We start from the raw sequence: 25,885 nt of genomic DNA, 5'->3' as shown, positions 1-25,885 counted from the left end.
GTCAGTTAAAATCAAATAAAATAACAAAGAAAAAGAAATAACCCATAACTCAATCCTCTACACACTTCACTAACTATGTGCTTTAAACATACATAAAATTTGTATCATATGTTCTCTTTAATAATTTGCTTTCTGTCCTTACACATACTTAAAGAAATCCATCATGATGGCATATGTGCTGCATTTTTACCAACCTACAAAATTAAGTAGGAATATTGAACAACTTATTCAACAGTGACATAACACACTTCTTTAGTGGGTTGGGGCATCCACAAGGCTCTGTTACACACACACACACACATACACACACACACACACACACACACACACACACACACAAATACAGGAGATACTTGATCACATGATGTGTACATCTCTCTTTACCAGGGTATTGCCAAACTGTCTTCTAAATTACACAATTGTTCCTGATTTTCACAACATTTGGCTTGGTATCACTCGTGCGTAGAAAGAAGAAAGGTGTCTTACTACAGCTCTCTTCTGCTTCACCCTGTTTTACATATTTACATCCATGCCTGTTCTGTCACCTAGCTTTATTTTCTGATTTAAGTGGCTTCACTCACCAAAATCTCTGGCTCAAATACCCTAACAAAAGGTTGACTGAACCAGGTGGTCTTTGAAGGCAGAGGTCACCCACCATCCCTTCTTTTCTAGAACCCAACAATCTAACAAATTCTGTCTCCACCATGTTTTATATGACACCGTCAATCTAACATGTCAGTATGTTGTTCTCACTTATCTCCTGTGGTCTGCAGCTCACACAGCAACACTCTTGTCTATGGAGTCTGATGTCCTATTCATGTAACGTAAGAATATGTTTCTCTGAGATTAAATAAAATGGCACCTTTCAGTTCAACAAATCCTTTCAAGTCTAAACAATTTCTTGTATGACCTTCACAACTGATATGGTTCAAGGGAACAAAGCTAATCTAACCTGAAAAACAGCAAGTCCTTCCACTACAGACAGGCAACTCTGAAAAAGAGTACGATGGATGCTAGGGGAGAAGGCAAGGGCGGCTGGGAATACTAGGGGCCCTATACCAAGAGCCCTACATACACTGGCATGTAGCACAGCAGTTTCCTAGTCTGCCCTTTGTTCCCATGGTGATGGGGCAAAGTTCCCATCTGAACAATGAAAACAGCAAACAAAATGCCATAGGAAAGCTGTCAACCTTACAAAGAAGGAGCAGAGCGGTCAGCTGCTTATTCAAGGTCACAATTAGCACGATCCAATCTCTAACTCTCCACACATTGGTGAGTAGCCGTGGCACCACTCCAGTGTTGTGTGACAAGACTGTTAAAGGACATTTGCAGGAAGGGATGGTCAGGACTACTCCCAGAAAACAATCTAAGAAGATGGGAAGGCAGGAAACTCAGACTTTAAGGAAAAAACCTACAATGAGTGCCCTGAAAGGTTCCCTTCAACAATACTCTAATTATCTTTGTTTTAAAAATACCTTTAGACATTTTCCCTTATAAGTTTGAAATAACCTGTCTGCCAGCTTAGGAACACACAATATTCATGAAACCAAATTTCTTAAGGAAGACACATCTAATCAAAATTCTCTTTGAAATTATTTTCAACCAACACAACCAACTAACAGCAGCGGCAAGTTCCAACAGAGCTTCCTGGGTAGGTCACCTACCTACTGCAGGGGCATCGTATTCATCGCCAAGCAGGATTTCTGGAGCAGAGTATGCAAGAGACCCGCAGCTCGTAGTGAGCTTCTTTCCAGGCTGAAATTTGTTGCTGAAGCCAAAGTCTGTCAACTTCACAAGACCTTGTTTTTCAAAAAAGACTACATTCTCTGGTTTCAAGTCTCTGTGGACCACATGGAGTTTATGGCAATAAGATATAGCATGAACTATCTGAGCAAAGTACTTCTTGGCCAAGTCTTCATTAAGACCCTCCTCGTGCTTCATTATGTAATCAAACATATCTCCTCCATCTCCAAGTTCTAGAATGAGATACAGTTTGGTCTGGGTGTCTATGACTTCATAGAGACGCACAATGTTGGGGTGCTGCACTAGTTTCATGCACCTCACTTCCTGGAAGAGATGACCAGTGGCTAGAGTGTCCAGCTTTGTCTTGTCAATGACTTTCACTGCCACCTTCTCACCTGTGAAGACATGCCTGGCAAGTTTGACCACTGCGAAATGACCTCGACCCAAGGTTTTATCCAGATCATATAATCCAGCAATTTTCCCATCATATCCTCGCTTGAACCCTGCCATGCTGGTTCAACAAACAGAAAAATACTTAAAAGTGCTTGAAGTGGGTCTTCTCATATGAGTTTATCTGTTGGAAATAAGGCCTTCATTGTCAGCATCATAATGGATACCTGTAAAAACAAGAGAGACAATCAACTTGTGGCTTTTCTTTCTATTTATTTATTTTGAGAGCCTTAAGTCAGTTGAGATATAAAGTGAGTCAGGGTAGTTATTAAAAATCTATTTATATACTTAGAGTTTATAATTTAAGATAAAAGTTGAGAAGTACCATAGTCCACAGACAAAAAGCAGCAGCTCATTGGAAGCAATTTGGGGCCGGGGAGGGGGTAGAATATTAGAAATAAGTAACTGATAAGTTTGAAAAGCTATGTTTAAATGACAAATATTTTCCAAAAGCAAAATCCCATCAGACTTTAAAACTATGGTGAGAGAGCCCAGCAATGGGCAGAGAAACCTTGGTGGTGGTGGTGGTGTACTAGGCAGGGGCAAAGCAGATGGCAGCCCTTTGTTTCATCCTAGCTTGATGGGTGGTTTGGTGACCAAAGCTGTTTTATGTCTAGGACATATAAAAATCAAATCAAATCCAGGCGGCACAGCACAGGAGGAAGACAGAGACCACAGGAAGGCCACAATGCCCTCCAGCCCATGGCACAGGTGGACCACAGACACTCCCTTGCCTCCAAGCCTCTCAGCACAATGGAGAATGTTGCCTAGGGGCTCATGAGGTGCATGGCCAGCCTGCAGTGGGAGCTACCACAATGTGAGATTATGTGGTGGTCAGACAGCAGAGAAAGAGAAGTGGAGTAGCGTGAGCATTATGAAGAGAGATGGAACTGGAGACCTGTGGGTGGAGAGGAGTAGTAGTCTGGTATGAGGGGCCAGTCCCACTACATGGGGCTATGGTCAGGTCCTAGCCTGAGATGCCACTGAGGGTCATGTCTAAGTCTGTGACAACTCAACAACAGGGGCCAAAGTTCATGTCTATAACTCATATTACTTCTAGAGTACACGGGGCTGTCCTGATCAGGGCAGCCTCAGAATCTCAAGGATCATGTGGATGTCCATGGGCTGTGCATAACTGGACCCTCCCCTCACTGGATGCACTGAGCTCTGGAGAGCTGGTGCTATCTCATCTCTCACCAGCAGCAGAACTGGGAAGAGTAGATCCTGTGCCTTGCTCAGACAGCACAGTAGAACTGGTCCTGGTAGTTGGGGTGTGAGTAAGTCAGTCACAATGGCCTGAGTGTGGGAGAGCTGACCCTGGCACTCATTTGCTGGGGGTGGCACAGGTGCACAGGTGATGCCCCTGCCTCTTTGGCAGTTGGGAAAGCTGCTCACAGGGACATGAGCGCAAGAGAGTTATTCCTGCCCCTCATCAGCTGCAGGACTCAGGATAGCATGGTAGAGCTGGTCCTGGTAGAAAGGATGTGGGTGAGCCAGCCCAGTGGGTAAGTGCAGGAGAGCTGGCCCCACCACTAGTCTGGTGTGAGGTAGTATGGGTATGGGGCTGATACCCTCCCTTTTCTCTCCTTGTCACCAGCAGTAGCTAGGAGAGCTGATCCTAGGATCACCCTGCCCCCTTACTGGCTGCAGCACTCATGGGCCCTGCACCTCACCTGGGTAATACAGAGCTGGCCCTGATGGCAAAGGCATGAGTGAACCAGCCCCAAGGGTATGAGAATGGGAGAGCTGACCCAGTCCCTCACAGGCTACAGCACTTGGGAGAATGGGCCCTGAACCTTGACTGGGCAGCACAGTGGAGCTGCCCCAAGGGCAAGAGAGCAGGAGAGCTGACTTTCTCTCCTGTCAGTGGTGGCACTGGGCAGCCTAGCTGAAGCAGTGCTTATTGCCTAGGTGGTGCAGATAAGGAGAGCCAACAGGCTGACTAGCTCTGCCACCACCCAGGCCCAGGGTCCTAAATGGGCCCACTCCAACGTCTTATCATCTGCAAACTATTGGGACATGTGAAAGGTCCAGTCTTGCTGATCCAAAGCTACAAGATCTCCATGACACAGGGCATCAACAGGATGACCAGGAGGAGTCCAGATGAGGATCTGATATTGATGGTGTCACAGAAGCCAGAGATCTCAAACCAGACCAATGAATGACTCATTGCAAAGAACACTTGCAAGTGAAGGTGTGTGGACACTCTGTGACATACTACAGTCTCCATGATGAGATGTTTTCTATGCTTTGTTGTTGCTGGTTTGTGTGTGTGTTTTATTTTGGGGGTCAGGTTGTAAGGCTGCAGGGGCGGACATGGGAGGATGAGGGATGAGCAGGACAGGATGCATAATGTGAAGTTCACAGAGAATCAGTAAGAAGTTTGAAAAAAAAAAAGTGAGCATTCACAAAACAGGGAAAAAAAATAGTGAGCATTCACAAAACAGGGAAAATGGAGAATAAAGACATAGGTAGAAACCCAGCCACCACTCGCTACCATCCAGAGACTAGTGACAGCTGCAGAGGGTGGAGGGAGGCCTCTTTGGCAGTCTTCTCTCACCTTCTCTCCCTGCATCTCTGAATGATGCCATGTCATCTGTGAGTATCTAAAGGTTCCTGAAGACCATTTTTTCCAAGGCCTCAAATCTAAGTCAATACTGACACAAAGAGGATATATAACTAAAACTCTTACTACATCTGAAGTGAAATTTATTCCCCAAGCAACTATCCACTTCCTGACAGCATGGGTTAGGCGTCCTTGAACACAGCAAGCACTCAACATTCCAGCTGGAGGTTGCTCACTCATTATGTCCATTATGAGCTTTTCTAACGCACACATAAACCACCACAGCTGCTCACTGTCCCAGAGTATATAAGTATTCACTCTTACAGACCAGCTAAGTCTCAGATTTTTTTTGGCTTTAGAAGCCAAATTTCGTATCATACTTAAAATTTTCAACCTTTATAATATAAACTTATGACAGAAATATGTTCTTATAAATGTTGACTCAGAAAAAAACAAATATAAAATTACACAAGTTAAAATAGCACTTTAAATCTCACAAAATGAACACTTTAGAAATGAGTACCAGAATCCAGTGACAAACATGTGAACCTCACAGACAAGTTGTCACACATGCACACTACTTTGGTGACGCCTTCTCTCATGGTCACAGCTGTGTGCTCTAAAAGCAGACACCTGTGTTGTTTAATGATGGAGGTACACATAACCTCCAACTAAAACTTAAACACACCAGGGCACTGAGCATCAAAGCATTAGAGCACGTTATTTCAAAGATCAGAAGAAAAGCCCAAACTTACTGAAATCTTTCCACAGGCATGCATGTAGGTGGGACTGTACTCTGTCACAGGTTCCTGAGGTCAGATTGTCTCATCTTAAAGCCAAGGAAACTGTATACATGTGATTGGTATTAAAGCTAAAATTCAATATAAGTCAGACTTCAGAACCCACACTGGAAATCAAGCCCAAGTCTTGCATTAGCCAAGCTCCACCACTGAGCTACATCTTCATCCTCCAAAGCCCACTCTTGAAGATCTGACCACTTCAGAAACATCACATTTGATATCTAATATAGTAATAGTCAAAATGTGATTATGAAAGTGATGCATTATCATATTAACACTGCTTCAAAAATTACTGAAATCACTTAGGGCCACCTTACCTCAAAAACTGACAATAAACTTAAATAGGCCAACAATAGCATTTTCCAACTAGCATGTTCCATACTTTAGAAGCCACTGTGATTACACTCAGCACTGACTTCTAAATGGGCACTGTACATGTCACATATCCAGCTTCACCACCCTTTCCTAGTTTTCACAACTACTCATCACATTCTGAGGCAAAGAGATATGAAGACCGCACGACAGTCTAGAAGCTGGAGTCAGCCCCAGGGCATATGACACCTGTCAGTGCTTTAAAACAACCTGTTCTGCTGTTTCTCTACAAACTGACTTAAGAACCAAAACTGAATGAGTCGATTTTTACTAAAATTTTAAATTAATAAACCATATAGGAGCTTAAGAAATGGCTCAGCAGTTAAGAGTGCTTACTGCTCTTACAGAGGACCTGGGTTCAGTTCCCAAAACCAATGTTAACTCCAGTCCCAGGGTATCTGACATCCCTTCTGGGCACCTGTACTCAGGAGCTCAAACACAGAGATAGACACAAATACAGACACACATACAAAATAAAATATTTTTCATATATTCTATGTATAAGAGTACTCTATCTGCATGTACACCTGCATGCCAGAAGGTGGCACTGGATCCCATTAGAGATGGCTGTAAGCTACCATATGGATGCTGGGAATTGAAGAAGCCAGTGCTCTTAACTGCTGAGCCATTTCTTCAACCCCATAATTATTTAAAAAAAAAAAAAAAAGACTAGTATATAATAAAATTGTTAGAAAGAACCAACTTCTGTACTGTGTACTATCCTGGTTCATCTGAGGTAATAATTGACTAGTATAAGCAGGAAAATCTAAATTGAAAAGTGTTTCTGTGTTTGGACACCAGGTTCCCTAAAGAACCTTTAATTCATATATACTCGGCGAGAGGCTGTCTAATCTCAGTCCTCAACTGACTCCATGTATTCAGCTGTTCTTACCTGTCTAAGTGAATGCTGCATATTTTTGCAAGTTCAACCTTCACCTTCAAAACAGATCTCTTGGGACTGCCTACGCCATTTTCTCATCTTTATTCTTTTCCTCTGTATTTCTGTTAAGATGCATTCTGGAAAGTGGCAAATAGATCAAATTAGATAAATCAATCTAGGGATTATTAAAGTTAAGCCTGAGACTAAGGAAATGGCTCAGTGGGTAAAATGTTGTCCACACAAGCAGAAGAACCTGAGAGAAATCCCCACTACCCATATTTGTACCCTCAAGTGCAAAATCTGGGGAGTGTGGGGTTGGGGAGCACAATGACAGGCGGATCCCTGAGCTCACGCTCACTGGCTAGCCTAGCCAGATCAATGAGCTCCAGGTTCAGTGAGGTGGGGAGAGCCAGGGAGATAGCTCAGGGGTAAAGGTCCTCACCTGACAACCTGAGCTCTATCTTTAGAACCCAGAAATTGTCCTCTGGCCTTCAAAAGAGACAGCTGTGGAAGGCACACACAGAGAGTAAATAAATGAGTATTTAAATTGGGGGTGGGGATCAGCTAGATAATGATCAAGGAAGACACAATGATAACCTTTGGCCTCCACGTATGCATGCAGCATGCATGTACATGCATATACATATACATTGTGTGTGTGTGTGTGTGTGTCTCCCTCTCTGAGGCTCTGTCCTGCCCATACGTGCTAATGTTGAGAGATGACTGGGAGAGGTGCAGGTGTGGCTGTACTGGCTCGAAGACGTACCTTGCAAATAGCATACCAAATCACTGTTACCAGTATTTGTTGTTTCTCCTAAAGGAAAATACAGAAAATGATTTCAGTGCATTCTATTTGTTTCAAATTTGTTTAAAGTAAAACTACATATTCTAGGACAAGACAAACCTGCAAACTGCAAATCTGTCCTTGGTGACCTGTCTCTTCCTATTATCTTTCTTCTCTCTATTAACTACTATTCCCCTTTCCCTTCCACGGCTAGAGACTGAAGCCAGGGCTTTGCTCATGCTACGCAAGTTTTCTGTCACTAAGTCCCAGCCCTAGCCCTAGCCCCAGCCCCAGGCCCAGCAGCCCCAGCCTTAGCCCAAATCACAGCTTTAAAAAAATAGTAGCAATGAACCCCAAGAACACCTGCCATTTTCTAAAGACCTCCTGGGTAATAGGCCCTGAACCTGCATCTGCTGAATCCTAACTGTGCACCAGCAAAATGTGAAAAATGAAGCTCAACTTGTCTGATTTATCTCCGACTAGGACCCTGCTCGGCCTGCCTATACCCCTGGACAAGTTCACCAAGCTCCCACTACAGCAGCAGAGAGGAACCTGCATAAGACACTCCTTCTAAGCAAGGCAGAAATGCATTGTGATGCCAGCAACAGGCAGCTCACGAAACACCTTCGTGGCTGCCACCAGAGAGTAAACAAAACTGTCACTATGAGCAAGCAGCTGCACTGTTTCCCATCCCGAGCACAGTAAGGAGCCCTTTCCAAAGTGGGCTGAAACCAACCTGAAACACTAACACAAATAAGCAAAAGGCTTGAGTGACTTTGGTAGGTCAAAGCAACTCACAGCCCCACTAAAGGTGCTGAGTGTCTGGGTAGTCAGTGAGCCTAAGTTCAGGTGTGCTGGTATGGGGGAGCAAACACAAAAGATGACGTCTGGATAGAAAGGCAAGTCTGCTGGAGTGAGAGCCAAGAGGACCCCACAGCCATTCGCACAGTCTCACACTCACTGGCAGGTAAACTGCAGCTCCCCAGCCACCCTGCCTGCCTGTCTGCCTGCCTGCCTGCCTGCCTGCCTGCCTGCCTGCCTGCCTGCCTGCCTGCCTGCCTGCCAGACCCTTCAGCCCCAAGTGGGCCTTAGCAGCTCCTCCCACTAGCCATTCCTGGAGTTTCTCTATCAAGGCAGCATGGTAGTTAAGCACTGGTTCTGAAAGCTATCCTATGAGTCCAGACCACCAATCACAAGCCATAGGTCCTCAGCAAGTTACCTGACCTTACTGTACAGTCAGTTCCCTCACTAGACATGTTACTTACAAGAACACAGCCCTGCCTATAAGCCTAGCACTCAAAGGGCAGAGTAAGAAGGATCAAGAGTTTGAAGCCAGCCTAGTTTATATAAAATGCCACCATGTTTCATCCCCAGACAAAACTAAGTCAAACACACAACCGTTAAAGGCTGTGAGGGGGGCGATTGCTCAGCAGTGCAGTGCTCTTACGGCCCTTGTAACGCTCTTACCTAAGCTCAGTCCCAACATTTCACCTCAGATGGCTCACAAACGCCTGGGACTCAGAAACCATCTGAAACTCCAGCTCTCTGTGGCACCTGCACTCATCATGTGCAGCACACACACGTGCAGCACACACACATGCATGTGCACACTCAAAGGCAATAGAAACAAATCTTTTCTGTAGGTTAAGGGTAGTAGAGATCAAATAAGCTATATGACTACAATATCTGTGATCAGAAAACACACCATCCACAACCTTGTTTGTGCTGCCTCATTCCTGCTGTTCCTCCTGGCTGCTTGTCTACACCAAGGGAAGAGCTCGCTGAACTAGATTCTTGCTTCCCTAACACACCAAACTAAAAAGCTAGCTATAAGAAATAAATCTTGGGATACAGAAAACAATATGTCTAACTTAACACTAAAATCTGATTTTCTTTTTCTTTTCATTTATTTTTTTTTTCTTTGTTTTTGAGATGGGGGTCTCACTATGTAGTCCTGTTCTGTAGACGAGGCTGGCCTTAAACTTAGAGGTCTATCTGCCTCCTGAGTGCTGGGATTAAATGTGTGTACCACCACTCCCTGGCTAAAATCTGATTTTCAATAAAATGCCTTTTAAAGAAATCTAAGTACTTGCTTCCCCTGCTGCAATGTTTGACTTAGTATCACTATGTAGCCCAGGCTGGCCTCCACTCCAGATCTTCCTGCCTTAGTCTCCCACATGCCAAGATTACAAGACTGCATCATCATGCCATCTTAAGTAATATACTCATAGCAAATCTGAATGTATAGAATGGAAAACTTTAACCTCAAGAGTAAAAGAGTGGCCACAGTGCTAGCAAGGACATCCGCACTCTGAGCTATAGTGGTCTCAACTTTATCCAGTTCTGTTCACCACTCAACCCTGATCTGTAGCGCCTGCCTTTGTCCTGGTATTCGAATTTCAACTATGAAAAAACATGTTTAGTTTCAGAAAAAGTTTCATCAGAATATGTTGGCAAAAAGAGTGGGGATATAGTAAGAGAGAAGTCATCTGTATCTCCTCTCTGGTAATAAACCAATCAGAGAGTTTGCAGCTGTCCTCTAGGGACACAGCCAGGTACGAATCTTAAAATAAACTGGCAGAAACATACAACAAATTAAATACACTAATAATTTACTTCGTCCTAGTAAACACTCGCCTGCGATCTTGGAGGACGGTTCCAAACCCGACGTTCACTCTTAAAAAGCAGATACCTTAAGTACAATGACTACTTTTTCCTGTCTTTGTAGAATAAACATTTTCTAATGCTAAGCTCTTTAAAAATCAGTATTTTAAACAACGGCATACTTGAGCTGGCATCTTTCTGAACAACAAGCATCACTAAGACCAGCCACTTTAAAGCAGCCTTCTTGCATGGCACAGGCTCAGCACCAGTTAGATACCTAGGCTAGACTTAAATGAAGCAGGCTAACTAGGCCAACAGTGTTTGGAATATGGAAACTGCAGTCTGAGAAACAAGTAGTGGTAGGTGTTATAAGAATATACTAATGTTCTCTCAGATCAAGCAGGCTGAAGTGACTAAGCATAGAGGTGTGGCTGAAGAAGAGGAAGGAAGTGTGGGTGGCCCTACACACTTTGCACACTGCTGCAACAGTAGTAGAAGCACCCTCTGTTACCTCTACTGTGGGTCTGGAAGCCACTGTTACTCCTGCTGAAACTCACTTTGAACTTTGTGGTCACATCACCACTGCTGCAGTTGAGTCTGTTTGTCAAATATGTGTCCTGCAACTCTTCTCCCCCAGGAGAAGTGATCAAAGATGTCACTACACACAACTCTGAACAAACTCACAGTTTGCTGAGAAATCAAACAAAACTGGCTGTGTGTGAAAGTCAAGCCACCCCTAAGCCTCTCAACACTTTGTTTAGAAAATAACATTCCCCCAAATGAGTCAATCAATGTCCCAATACACAAAGTCTCTGAAAAGTACTAACTACAGAAAACCCCAAAACAAAGCAAACTAGGCCAGCAGTTCCTCATACACACACAACCCGAGGCTCTGATTTTGAAAAGCTGAACTAACACTGGATTTAACCTTTTCCATACAAACTAACTGGTACTTTTTTTTTACAAGTATCAAAAAATGAAAATTATAATCCTTAATCATAGTAACAATCAGACGGAAAGCCACACCTATAAAGAGGCAACTGAAGTCAATGATGCAACCAACACTCAGTGACTATTACCAAAGTGATCTGCTTTTTTGCTAAAACTTTATCAACAAAAGTGATACAGGGTCCCAGAAGACCCTAATGAGATCCTGCAGTAATATCAAGAACTACACACAGGTCAGGTACAGTAAGCACAGTCCTATTATGTATTCTCTAGCGTTCTCTCTATCCAAAATAAGCAATACTCCAGTTTACTAAGAGTGTGTCTCCTCCTTCTGGGAGTAACAGTGTAAATTAAAGACCAACACCCACAACAGGTCAACAGGCCCTAAGTTTTGGAAGAACTAGAGTTCTGTACTGGAGGGGGTGTGTGCTAAAAATTACTATGGGTTTATTACAACTCTATCAGCCTGCACTCATTGGACAGACTCACTGTGGCATTAAAATTAAGAGGTAAGCCAATAACTCCTATTAGAAACGTCCTAACAGGCAAAGTTACATCCTTAAATCTAAGGACTTTGCAAAGAAAGGTAATGCCTTGTGGGATCATGAAAGGCAACCTGTTTTCTGGTCAAGCTAGGTTCAAACCCTGGAGACCCAACAGATTAATCTGCAAGGGACAGAAGGCCCATTTGCCAGGCTCCTGACATGAGGACCCAGCTCCATAATTCTGTGGCCATCAGTCACTTAGGCTATAGTCAGGTATGCTCCTCCCCACAGTTACCATACAACAGCAAGGTAGCCCAGCCCACTATAAAAGGGGATGTTTGACCCCTCCTCTCTTAAGCTCTTGCTCTTACTCTCACCTTTCACCCTCCTTCTCCTTTCTTCTCCCCTCTCTCCAGTGGCCATGGCCAGCTTCTACTTCCCTACTCTTCTCCCTCTCTCTGCCTTTCTACAATAAACACCTTAAAAACATGGACTATCTCTGCTCACTGAGATCTGCCATGCTGGAGCAATGGAGCAGGCTTCCCCCTAAAGAGCCTCCAGCCAACCCAAGCAGTCCACTGAGCTAGCAGCCTGAGCTAGCCAGACTCTCTCACCCGCCCGTGTGGGAACCACCCAGTGCACCTTCTACCCCTGCCCCTTCTCCCTTAGGCACTAGGGCTGACTGAGCCACCCCAGGGCCCCCACTTCATTCTCAGCTCTTCTGCAGTGTCCAAGAGCTAGAAACTGTCATCCCTGGACTCTGTGAGGCCCAGGGACACCGGACTGCTCCCTCTCCATCCCCTGCGGACTGGGGTTCCGTGGCTTTGTCCTGCCCAGACCGGAGCTCTGGCGGGACACAGGTCATCTCTCCCAACCCTTTATTTCCCCACAACAGGGGCCCCGCAATGCCTATAATTATATCATTTTCCCTTTCCTTTTCCTCCCCACAACCAGGACTCCCTTTACTCCCTCTCAAATTAATAGCTATTTTTCTCTATTACTGATACACGCATACACACACACACACACACACACACACACACACATATATATATATATATATACACATACATACACACAGAGAGAGACACACACAAATATATAAACACAACTTGCCTAGCTCATTTCATTAAGTGTTACTTGTATGTATAGGATTTCAGGGCTGACCGATTAGTATTGGATAACCAATTAGGGGTCTCATCCCTGAGAAGACAAATTCTCCTGGGCATTCTCTCAGTCTTTCTTAGTTGACTGTAGTTCTCTGCCTAGGAGATTCCAGAGACCATTATACAAAGCCCCAAATGGTCAAATTGTAGAGAACAACTGGTCTTGGAGTGCTCAACCCCAGTGGATACATCTGCAACACAACTCAACACAACAATTCAACTACAACACAACACACTTAAGGCTCTGAGAATATCGGGGAAGAGAGCAGAAAGACTATTAAGACCAGGAAATCTACTCTGAGACTATGTCTCCTAGAAATAACAGGGAAGCTCCACTCATAACACCTCAACAATATGGCCGCTTAAACAAGACCTGAACAAGGATGGCACCAACAGACTTGTTATCATGCTCTAATTCTCTTGCAAGTAGGCAACACTAATAGACTCTAACCCCTTAACAAGACAGCAATGCCAGTTCAGAGGCCTGTTCAAGGCTCTCAGGGCAGTGGCTGTCTGGTCAATGCAGATCAATACTTAAAAAGTGCTAGCTTAAGTAATCTTCCTCCGTCTAAGCAGATCGAGAGATCAAGTTGTAGCTGGAACAGAGAGGAGCCAGGCCAGTCCCAAACGATGCTGAACAGACAAGGCAGAGCAGAGCTGGTACTCGTGGAGGGGACCCTGGTTAGCAAGTCACAAACAAGCCTTCAAGCCACAGCACAGGTAAAGTCAACCACCTCAGCAGAACCTGCCTCTTGGTAAAGCATGCCATCATTTTTTAAACCACTACGGTTACAGAGCTGACATAAGTACTTACATAACAATACTGACCTAAACCAAAGCTCTTGTGGAAATGACTGCAAAAGAAAAAAAAACCAGCCCACTTTCCCCAGGAACACAAAATGTAAAGTAGAAATCATGGAAAATTTAAAACATTTTAAACTTCCTCTTTTTTAAAGCCCTATAAACACTGTCAAATTCATTTTTATTCTCTGTTCCTTCTTTCTCTGATCTGGGATGAAGATGGCCATTTAAAAATGGTCATAAAAGGAATGCTGAAACAGAAAACTCACCACAGACTAAAAGTATTGGCTGATTCTGACTTAAAAGAATCACCAGAATTTTCTTACAGGGTGGGGCTGAATGCTAACTTTCTGAATAGCAAGAACTTGATAAATTAATATCCTTGATTTACAGCCTTACCATAGGTTGGACATTCCTAGCCCAACCTCAAGTGTTCCCAAATCTGGCCACAGTAGACAGTTTCATACCATGAAACAAACTTTCACAAACTTAAAGCTTATGCAAAATTATCTTGAGGCTATGTGTCTTAAGTTGTACATGGAACATGAATGACTTTCAAGTTTAGAGTTAGATCCCACCCCACAAATTGCATTAAATCTCTATTTAAAATTTGATATTCTAAAAATCTTCAAAAAGGTGGGGAATGCCCAAACTCCAAAACCTAGTTCTGGTCCCAAGCATTTCAGATAAGGAACATCTAACTTGTTCTAAATGTGTCTAAAATAAAGATGAGTACAAATATTTTATACAAATATTTTATATTCAATAATGTTCAACAATATTTAAATGTCAAAACTCAGAACATATAAGTCCACTACACAGAAATGATGTAATAAATCAGTCTTCCCAGTATTAACATTATGCTGTATAACACTAAGTAGAAAAAGTTCAGAGGTTACAGAGAGCTCAAGTCAGCGAAATGCCTCTAACAGTAACCACAATTCATGTAGAAAACCAGTGTGGTTGCACACTTGTGTAAGCGAAGCATCAGGGAGGCAGAAACCAGTAGGTTAAGGGGCTTTCTGGCCAGCCACGCCTACTCTCACTGGCCTGCACCCAGGACTGACCTCTACCCTCTACATGCATGCACACACATATACATTCATATATGCTAAATTCATTTACTAAGTCTAATAGCGCATCATCTCAATTTTTTAAAAACTATGTTCTTTGCTTCAATGTATACATTTTTAAATCTAAAATGCTAAATCAATAAGAATATATTTTTCCTTCTTTATGATTTCCTGTCTTTTTGGAATTTGTTAGTGAAACACATACTGCTTTTATAACCCAAGAAAGAGATTACTAAAAAATTTATTTCCTATATATAATTATTCACTCAATGTACCTTTTGCAAAAAGAGATCTATGAAATAGGCCATGCTCTTTGAAATACATTGTTGAAGGCGGGTATGCAGCTCTTTGGGGCTGGGAGCAAGAACACTGAGTCACTTTTATTAAGCAAAAATTTGTGCCTTAGTGGAGGACACTGTACCATCCCTGTCTTTAGAACCTCACAAACTAGTAAAGAAAACAGGATCCTCTAGAAAAAGCCCACCAGCAGCTTTCAGATGGAAGAGAAGGGGGACCAAAGAAGGACAGGGACAGTCAGAGTCAGCGGTAAACAGAGCAGCAGAGAGAAGGTGTTTGCTTGGTTGGCTCAGGAAAGAGAAACACCATTCTGAGTCAAGTTATAACTGTGGAGAAGTGAATTCTGTAAGCTAAGGAAAAGGCTGTTACTGAAGGGTGCTTGATGACTAACCATTGAGTTACTAAGTTAGTTACTAACCATTTAGTTACTAAGTTAGTCAAAATGTGTGAAGTGCTGAAAATGCCCAGGAAAGGGCATCTGTGTCTCAAGGTAAGAAATGGATTTAGGATCTACAAGGAAGCAACTAAGAAATAAGATCATCAGAGATTTCAAACCAGTTTCAAAAGTTCATAAACATTTTTTGATTTATTAGCTCTCCCATTACCACCCATAGACAGCATTTGATTATTCAGTAAAGACAGAAGTGAATTTTATGATAAAACCAGTAACTTTTTATTGTCTTGTTTCAAATTTAAAATGTCTCTTACTGTAATAAATTGCATGTGAATTCCAGTTTATTTGGAATGGTTTAAAACAGTAAGCCAGCTGGGCAGTGGTGGCACAGGCCTTTAATCCCAGCACTTGGGAGGCAGAGGCAGGCAGATTTCTGAGTTCGAGGCCCGCCTGGTCTACAGAGTGAGTTCCAGGACAGTCAGGGCTACTCAGAGAAACCCTGTCTCAAAACAAACAAACAAACAAACAAAAAACCCAAAAAACTAAACAGTAAGCCAAGGGGCAAAGGAGGTGCTCAGTGGACAACGAATAGCATTTGCCACCAAGCCTGAGCAGGCACCAGTGTTGGAAAGAGAAAACCAACACCTGCAGGCTGTACACTGGTCTCCACACATGCACACTCTCAATCAATCAATCAATTTGGACAATTAAAAAGAGGATCAGAATTCCTGAGAATCTATGTACATAAGGGTAAGACAGCAGGGACACAGAGGTAAGTGAAGGGCTCCCCCTGCCTCCCTCCTGTGCCTGGGGAGAGCTGCCTGGGGTGGACTCCAGGCCCACTGACCCCACCCAGAACTAGAACATTTTCTTATAATAATACAGTGCTTCCCTTTTACCCAGGCCTCTCTAATTCCCAGAGAAAACAAAGCACTCCAGTGGACCTCAGGGGATTTCTGGTCTCCTCCAATTCTGACATGCCAAAGAAGTGCTGGTCCCAGCAACCCACAGAATAGAACTCACAACGCAGCAAAGGCTCACCTGCTAAGCATTACCAAAAATAACTCTTGAGATGTTGAGATTCTGTGTTTAAGTTAAGACAAGAACTTATGGGCAAACAACTATCCAGAAGACAGGCTGAGGTCATTACTGGTCACCTAAAAATGGAACTTGAAAACAACATCCTACAATTGCTTGTACACCATCTGTGGACAGACTGCAAGAGTCCTCCCAAACTAATTCAAGAGAACAAGTCAAGAAAAATTCAGGGAAGGTCTAGTTACTTAAAAATTGTATCCTTTTCCAAAGAACAAATTTAAAGTACTTTGCAAATCACATTCTTTCCATTTGTTTCAAAAAAGCAGTTTCCTTCCTAAGGGGATGGGTAAACATCCATCAATCAAGGGAATAAATCAGTCTCTCAAGCCAGACTAAAGACACTGTCATTCAAATTTCTCTCACACTATCATAATTCTTCACGCCAACAGAAAACTGTTTAACCTACAGAAATTTGGGTAGAACAGAACACCAACTTTAAGCTCCGGTCTACTATTCAGTGTTGTACATCATCATTAAAGTCAACCACAGTTCTCTTGCACAATACAGCATCATAACCCATTCATAAACAGGTTGACACATTGTCCTAGACCCAAAATGAACTTTTCATAGACATGTCACAGTGAAAAATGTTTAAAATGTAAGCTCTACTCTCTCTCCAAACCAGAACTGGAACTAAATAGTGAACCAAGTTTCATGGATCACTCCAATTTCCCCCAGCTTTGCCACACAGCAAGTGGAAGCCAGCACAGAGAAGGAGCCAGCTGTAGGTTTAAGGTTCTGTATTTCAAAGTGTCACTTTGTAACAGTGCTAAGGACTGTAAGGTTAGTTCCCTAATCAACTGTTATGCTCCCTAGTAACCATAACAACCTGCTCCCAAACACTGCTCCACTGTTTACCGCCTCTTGCAGGGACAGGCATTAAAAAAAAGAGGTGTTTTTTCCTTTAAATCTGCCTTGGGGGTTCACAGAAGGCATCCCAGAGAAATCTCTCTGCGTGTGCTTAAGATACAAATTGAAATCATGCTGTGGGAAAGAGGCTTTCCAGGAAAGACAGCTGAAAGACCTTACTTTGATGGGGCAGTACTACCAGTGGAACACAGATCCAAAGGGCCTGTGATGGGACAGTACTACCAGTGGAGCACAGATCCAAAGGGCCTGGTACCAAATTATCTTTTTCTCGGGTCTGGTTAGCTCTAATGCTTTACCACCCAGCTTAAAGGTCACCATCCTGATTAACCCCGGTGCTCTCCCCACCTCCTGTCACCAGCTCCCCCATATACACTAGCAGCACAATATCCTGTACCATTATCATCATCACAACTGTGTGTGACAGATTTGTTTGACAATGTAATCACTAATCTCCATTCCCACTGGCTAGGTAAGTTTAGCTGTACAAATCATGTGTGCCTTACTCAGTTCTGTAACCCAGGTACAGTGTCTGTACATATAGTAACTGTTAGGTATAGTATCTACCTGAAACACACTGATACACCGTATTATATGAAGGAATCTCGGGTAAAGAAACATCAATCAAGTGATGGCTTCAGAAATTAGTCCAGCTGCAAAATGGAGATCTGACTGGAAGGACAAAACATCTGGGAGATGGCTAAGGAGGCAACAACAAACAGCTCCAGGTAAACGGTCACCAACAGCTTAGAACTGAGGGCTGCCAGAGTCTGGACAGTGATGGTGAGGATCGAGCAGAAGAGACTCGCTGTAGAGGCAGACTCCAAGAGCGGAGCACCCAGGGGGCAAGCAGAGAGACATGTGGAATGAGGAGAGCGGGAGCTGGTGGTACCAACCTCAGACTGGAGATGGAGGACAACATCTACAGATGCTGCCAGAGTGCTAGATTTCCTCCTAGCTCCAAAACTGTATGCCTGAAAAACAAGTAAAGTCCAGCCTAGCTGTATTAAAACAGGCATGTTTTCCATTAATGGGCTTATAATCATTTTAACTGATGAAGGCACGTCTTGAGTCCACATACTGTATCAGGCATGGCTCCCACCTGGGGATACAAGAACCAAAGCAATCAGCCTTCAAGGAGTTGCCTGAGAAAGTAACCACACATCAACAACTGAGAAAACCAGGCCCACTGAAGCTGTGTGTGACCAATTGCCATATCAGTCATATGGTGTGCTGGGATGCTGACTTCAGACCCAAAGATAAATGGTGTAGGCAAATCTGCAATTGAGTGGTAAACAGAAATGGATGGATAGACTCTCTTATTCTGCACCTGGAGATGACATGTCCCATGAATGGACCATGCCCTGTCACTGAGTTGCCCTGGACTGAGTTGCTATCCGCAGCAGACTGGGGAACTCAGCCTAAGAAACGAAGTGAGACCTCATAAGCAATGGAAGAGCCTGCTGAGCACAGGCCAAACTCTGGAGGTGCCGAGGCAATTCCTGGGAGGCTCATGAAGTGACAATGGAGAGATGAGTGTTCAAGGAGGACGGAGCAGGAATCTGTAGGCAGTGTCCTCTCCTACCAAAGGCAAGAAATGGTTTCCCAAGTGGTGAAAGACCACAACCCAAAACAGATGTGCAGAAAAGCAGATGAGGAAATAATTCTGTGAAAATAACAGTTCAGTTCCGGCCCATCCCAAGCAGACCACACTTCCAGTGCTCTCTCCCAAGCCTACCACCCCTCACAGATTTGACAGTGTGGCTCTTCCCAAACCACAACAAAAGCCAACGCATCCCAAAGCCAGAGTCCTACCTTCCTCCCTTTACAAATGTTTTACAGAATGTGCAGTTGTGTTGTGTCTACCTCAACTCCCTTCCTCACAGAGTCTGAGTTCTCTTACCACTGACCTCCTGCTCCCTCAACTCCTTGCCTGGAATCCTAGCCTTTGAGATGGGCCTTCAGTGAGTAGCACCCCCTACTGTTCATCCACTGCCTCCTGCTCTATGCAGCTGTCTCTATTCCTGTCAAAAGCAATCCTTCTGCTAGTTTACCTTAGTGTTCCACAATAGCTTGCTTCCAAGAACCTAAGGGCAGAAACTGCTTTCTGCTCTTTCTCCTACTGCTTGCTACCCTTCTACCCTGGGGCCTTCCAAACAGATAAAAACTCTAGGAATTCATGATTAAGGTTAAGTTTATCCTCCCACATCTACTCAGTCTTTCTACCCTAGAAAACCTAAGACTTTTGTCTGCACATAATGGGAAGTACCTGCATCCTGAACAGCAGGACTTCGTTGTATTTTTTTTTTTTTTTTTAGGAAAGGTCTCACTATGGTTGCACTTGCTATGAAATCCAGACCAGTTTCAAACTCATGATCCTCCTTATCTCAGCCTCCCCAGGGCTGGGAGTGTGTGTGTGTGTGTGTGTGTGTGTGTGTGTGAGAGAGAGAGAGAGAGAGAGAGAGAGATATCACACATGCTTGGGGGGGGAGATATCACACATGCTTCAGGAGAGTGTGTTTGTGTGCGTGCATGTGTGTTATCACACATGCCTTTATTCCTGAGATGCCACACATACTATGTAGCCCAGGCTGGACTTGAATTTTGATCCTTCCTATCTCTGATGCTCAAGTACTGGTATTACTTGGTGCTGAGTTAGTTTTCCTACAAAAAAAAAAAAAAGTCTTTTAGCTAAACATTCTATCTTGTGGCCGAGATGCAGTAAGCCTTCAGTATTTCTCACCTAGGTGTTTTAAGTCAGAAAATCCGGGCTACGTAGAAAATTCACGTACTTTTTTTCATCCTAGACAGTATAATGAACTGATGCTCAGAAAGGTGCAATAGGAAATAAATCCTGTTTTATTTAATGCCAGTGCTTAGAATCACAGCTATTCACTATCTCCCCCAAATCACCTTTTCTACTTAGTTTCACTTTCAACAGGAGATAAGCAACCTCACTTTGGTGTGGACATGCCCTGTAAAAACAACACAAATGTCCTTCAATTTTAACTAAAAGACATTTAAAAGGCTTCCTTTTAGGATTATGTGATTAAGTTACACGATCACCATATAAAGACCTAATCTGTATGTCTGTCTGTTCTATAGAAGTAAAAATAAAAATTAGTGTAACTTTCCAGTTCCTGGATGTTCTAAGCCAGTGGCTCTCAACTGTGAGCTGCGACCTCTTGGCGTTTAAATGACCCTTTCATGGGGGTCACCTTAGACCATCAGAAAACACAGATATTTACATTGTGATTCATAACAGCAACAAAATTATGGTTATGAGGTAGCAATGAAAATAATTTTATGGTTAGGAGTCACCACAACATGAGGAAATGTGCTGGATGAAGCATTAGGAAGCTGAGAATCATTGTTTAATCAAATGTGTCATACTGCAATTATTCATTAAAATTTACTCAGAATACAAGCATAAAAGGATAAAAGAAAATTTCTGCATAAAGTAAAATAACTAGCTGTGCAAAATTTTAAAAGTCAAAAAGTGGCACTGAGAGTTTTCTGATTGAAAGCTTCGAGGTCGGGAATTTGAAGTCAGTGCTATGCCCTCAATTTTTTTTACCCAGCTTCGTTATGTGACCTTGGGAATGTCATGTAATTTCTTTCATCCCTAGGTCTGTAAAATGGGTCAATTTTACACTAACAGAAAATTGCTATGTATTTGGTGTTCTCTGAAAGAAACTTGTCTAATTAGTACGTTTAATTACCACACATACAGAATATTCTTCAAGAACCCAATTCCAAGAGAAATATTTAACCAGACGCTGAAGACAGATTTCCTGAAGGGAATGGTTTTATAAATCTGGAAAACACTGTAACAAGATTAGAAATTAACAAGTTGATTACATAATCCTTGACAACCTGGGCTTCAGACTACACCGATATGCTTTGTGATAAGTTAAGGATCAATTTGGGACAGTGTCCCAATCCCTACAAAGAATCCAGACTGAGCCTTTTGACGCTGGACAGGAACCTGTTGGAAACTCAGCAGAAAGAGCAGTACACCTGTAGGTCCATCGCTTACTTCACCTTAAACCTGACAAAACACTTCAAGCATCCAGGTGGTTTCACCAAGGCTCCTAAGACTTCCATTTAAATGGAAGGGAAAGTAAGAAACCTGACAGCCCAGAGGCCTTACAGCCTCTGACTTCTATAGTCTTAGGAACCCCGGAGAGAAATTCCCCAATGCATACATGACCCGAACTCACAGCGAAGCTCCTAGGTTGTAGCTGACCCCACTGTTAAGAACATCACAGCTGGAAGAAGCCTAAGCATAAAGGACTGCCACTCTCCTGGCTCCCGAGTCCAAGCAAAAGGCAACAAGGTGTTTGTTTTTATTGCAAATGGTTCGGAAAGAAATCAACAGGCGATGTCTACGGAAAAGAACAGCATCTCCTAACGCGAAAAAATCTGAGCAGTCCCCGGGGAGCCGCACCGCTACCCCTTCCGCAGCCGAGCGCCCTTCTCCGTAGACAACCGCGTCCCCGAGCTATCGTGAGGCGGCGGCCGCCCGGCTCTGCAGCGGGACTCGCGGCCCACGGGGAAACTGAGGCCCGTGGATCTCGGGTCGCCCGGGGCCCGCTGCGGGCGCGGCGCGGGGCCGCGTCGACTCCCGCGCTGCCGCAATCCCGCGGCGGCCGCAAGGGCAGGGTCGGGCCGGGCTGCGCGAAGCCCGCAGGCCGGGCGAGCTCGGGGCCGGGGTGGCGCCGCGGGCCGCGTCCTCTGCGCAGGGCACCCCAGGCCGAGCGCGCAACTTACTTTCCGCCTGCGGCGGCGCCAGCCCAGCCCCGCTAAGGCGGCCGCTGAGGAGAAGCGCAGACCCTGCCCACGCTCCCGCGCCGCGCTCGCCCTACCTCAGCCGGCAGGCGGGCATCCGTCCGCAGCGGCCGCGGCGTCGACAACTCCCTCCCGGCCGCCGGAACCCCGCACCCAGGGCTAATCATAATACCGAGCGGGCGGCCGGGGGTGCGACCGCGCTGCGCATGCGCAGGACTTGCGTCATCGTGACGAAAGCGATGGGGTGGGGTCTTGTGTGAGGGCGGGGCCTTGGGGCGGGCGGGGCGGGGTTGACAGGGAGCACCTGCAGACCGGCTCAGGGTCTGCTGGAGGGTGTCCTGGCCCTGGCCTGGGCACATCCTACTCGGGAGAGCACAGGCACCAAGAATAGAGATTATACAGAGGGAAGCGCCAGGACGATGGACAGCGGCAGCAAGCCATAGCAGCTAGAGCTACAGCTTTCAGGGGATATCTGAGGATATCTTGGGGCTGAGGGCAAGGAGCACACGGGCCTTATCCATCAAGGTTCACTCTATCTCCTGTCTAGCTTGAAGCAATGAGAGACAGCAAAATGAATATACATATGCATGTGCATATATATATATATCACATATGCACAAGCATGCATATATATATAGATAGATATATACACACACACACACACATACACACACACACACACATACGCATTTCTTTACTGTTTCTTCTCTCTGGAAATCCATTTGAAGAATTCTGTTGATTTTATAACCACTAAAACAGAAAGACGCAAAGCCCAACACCTGAATGCAGGCTTGCCTCAGAGTCAAAAGACACTGGCCAGGCCAGGCAGCTTCTGAGAAACAGCATGTAGAAGTACACATCAGGCACTAACTTGGCTGTTCACGGTTCTGCTCCAAGATGACTCAGAAAGGGATGTTAGTGGTGGCAGGACAAGAAGGAGGGAACTCCCAGCTCTAGCTCCTGGAAGGATAATGAGCCATGGAGACTAGTCTTCTGGGACTCCTGAAAAGAAGCCAGTTGCCAGGTTTCTCTTCCCTACTTTTCCTTCTGTGTTCCCACATCCACAGTTTAAAAAAAAAAAAAAAAAGACACAAGCAGAATGAGCTTCTTACATGTCCAAGCCTGGCTCAACTGACTGGACAAAAAAATCTAAATAGCTTTTGCCATCTCTGTTGGTCAGAAAATGGCAAGTCTTCTTCCTTCATATTTATTTATTTATCTATTTATTTATTTATTTCTACTACAATATTCACTTTGCATGCCTGAAGATGTCCGGGAAGCAGAATGAATGGGAAGGTGGTCTCTCTGGGTGGTAACAAGATCTGCTGAAATGTGTACTTAGACCTTCAATTATCCTAATGCTTTAGCCCTGGGTGGTGAAGCACACATAGGGAAACCCCAACATTGGCTTCTGCTCCTGCAGGCTCCACCTGCAGTCACTTTGATTTAGGATCATGAAAGGACAATGTCATTTGATGTGGAAATGTTTTCTTTTTCTTTCTTCCTGTCTCTCCTTATTTTTTTACGTGTGTGTGTGTGTGTGTGTGTGTGTGTGTGTACAACATACATGTAGAAGTCAACCTGTAGAAGAGAAAGCTCTGTCTCTCTGTCTGACACCACATGGGTCCTAGGGATGGAACTCGAATTAGCAGTCGAGGCAGCAGGCACCCCCACCTGCTGAGCCATCTTAGAAGCTCTGCCAGGGAGATTCTAATTTAGACACACATTGAGCAACCGCTCCTAACTAGATCTTGCACAATCTGCTCTTTTGCTGAAAGACCTTTGCCCTCTGGGAACTGTCACTACTTAGGGATACTGTGGCCAATGAAGGAATAAAAGCATCACTTGTAATGGTCTCCCAAGAGAAGTACAGTAGACAAGCTTGTACCCCGAAAGGACATTCATAACACAGGACTGTGGCTACAGCACATGAGCCCTTGAAATAGGGTTTATGTTGCTGCTGTGTAACTCAGACTCTGTCAAAGCAATACATTGAAGTGAGTCAAATTTATAAGTTGATTTCAATGAAATCTGCTTTGATTATCTTCCTGAGATGAACAGGCAGTGTTCCCACACGGCAGCCATTTTCTTATCTGTAGAGTTTCCCTCGAGGCTGGGGTGATGTTGGCAAGAAGGTGTCCCAATTTTAGCCACACACCTTCAATGTGTTAGTTAACATGATATGATTATGCTTGAGCAATATTTTAAAATATTTAAATACAAATTAAGGTATTATTACTTTACTTGGCTTTTAATCAAATTTGCTTAGTTTAATGAAGAAACCCCCTTCTCAGATCTTCCCCAAGGCTTTCTTTAATACACACTGGTTTCTTAACATTGGGTCTTTTTATGGACCTGCAAGAAGCCTTAATTAGATACATGCTACAAAATGACAAGATGGAGCTTGCAGCCTTGTGTTACAGTCTCTGATTCAGATCTCAAAGGAAACAGAGTAGCAACTGTTTAAAGAAGTCCTTGATTAGAGGAAAACCAGGAAGGGGCAACAAATTAGATCAAGATGTGAGAACCAAGCAGATTAGTGAAGAATCATCATTCTCTTCTTGACCCTAGAAAGCAGTGTGTTTAACAAGCTCACCTTATCCAGGCATTGTTATTTTTTTATCAGTTACAAAAAAAAAAAAGGTTTAAAAAAAACATATTTAAAGCCACAGATAGTGATTATCCACTAAAGTGAATATTTGAGTTATGATTGATTTTTCTTTTATATTTTCAACTCTTCATTTGTACATTAACACAATTGTAAATTTTCTACTGCACGTATAAATCCTGGGTTCCTTCCAGTTCACAGAAATACTTCTTCATTGGAATGGCCTTAAGAGTTCGTCAAAGGCTTCCTTCTTTACTGTCTGGCATCAGTTAATCCCACTTCTCTTATCACAGATATGAATTGATGCTGTGACCATGTATGTGTGCATGCATGAATGCGTGCATGTGTGTATATGTGCATATGTGCATGTGTGTGCACATGCATGTATCGTGTGTGTGTGTGTGTGTGTGTGTGTGTGTGTGTGTACACATGCACACTTATGTATGTGCATATGTGTGGGTGAGTACCTGAGTATGTAGTGGTTTGGTTTGACGCTGCTATGTATTTAAATGCTAAATACTGCATTCCAAGACCTACCTGGTTGCTCCAAGACAGATCCACCTTTTGTTGTATAAATCTTGCCCCTAAGTTATCTGTGATTTGGTTAATAAAGAGACCTACAGCCTGTAAATGGGCTGAAGAAAGGTAGGCGGGGCTTCAGTTCCAAGCTTGAGGTCTGAGGCAGGGACTGTGAAAGAGGAGAAGAGAGGGGGAAGAAGAACTCACCATGGGGTAGGTAGATCATGAGCACATGGCCATGAGGGTCAGCCTGTTGAAGAAAGATCAGCTCAGGCAAAACATGGCAAGTGATACCTTGGGATTGTTGACAGGGAAGTATACAAAATAGCACAGAGGGTTGATACCTGCCCAACTCTAGTGCTTTAAGGCTTAGTATAAATATAAAGGTTTTGTGTCTTTTATTTGGGAACAAAATGATCTAAGTTCTAATCTATTTATTATAGTATACATTAATAGTATAAAATTAGTATAATAGTATAAAAACAACACAACATGGTGTTGTCAAAATATACAAACTTTGGAGCTGGAGAGATGGCTCTGCAGTTAAAAGCACTGACTGTTCTTCTAAAGGTCCTCCATTTCCAGCAACCACATGGTGACTCACAACCATCTTTAGTGGGATTTGATGCCCTCTTCCCG

General features: G+C 43.8%; 1 protein-coding gene across 7 annotated transcripts in view; it reads right to left on the bottom strand.

The window, feature by feature from the left end:
* Positions 1-22,338, bottom strand: part of Snrk (SNF related kinase) — a 50,733-nt gene extending 28,395 nt beyond the window's left edge. Inside the window, exons 1-5 of one of the 7 annotated variants that reach the window (XM_029542762.1) lie at positions 22,197-22,305; positions 18,225-18,302; positions 7,578-7,625; positions 6,824-6,948; positions 1,665-2,360 (exon numbers count right to left, since the gene is read on the bottom strand). In XM_029542762.1, coding sequence (XP_029398622.1) covers positions 1,665-2,253 — 589 coding nt within the window. In that variant the 5' untranslated portion in view covers positions 2,254-2,360; positions 6,824-6,948; positions 7,578-7,625; positions 18,225-18,302; positions 22,197-22,305. Of the gene's footprint in view, positions 1-1,664; positions 2,361-5,514; positions 5,631-6,823; positions 6,949-7,253; positions 7,314-7,577; positions 7,626-18,224; positions 18,303-22,196 lie in introns of those variants that run through there. The other 6 variants (XM_029542764.1, XM_029542761.1, XM_021206839.1 and 3 more) reach the window with 6 other exon arrangements.
* Positions 22,339-25,885: the final 3,547 nt, after the last annotated feature.

The sequence above is a fragment of the Mus pahari genome, chromosome 10, assembly GCF_900095145.1.
Source record: "Mus pahari chromosome 10, PAHARI_EIJ_v1.1, whole genome shotgun sequence".
NCBI lineage: Eukaryota > Metazoa > Chordata > Mammalia > Rodentia > Muridae > Mus > Mus pahari.
This window is presented reverse-complemented; position numbering and strand designations above follow the sequence as displayed.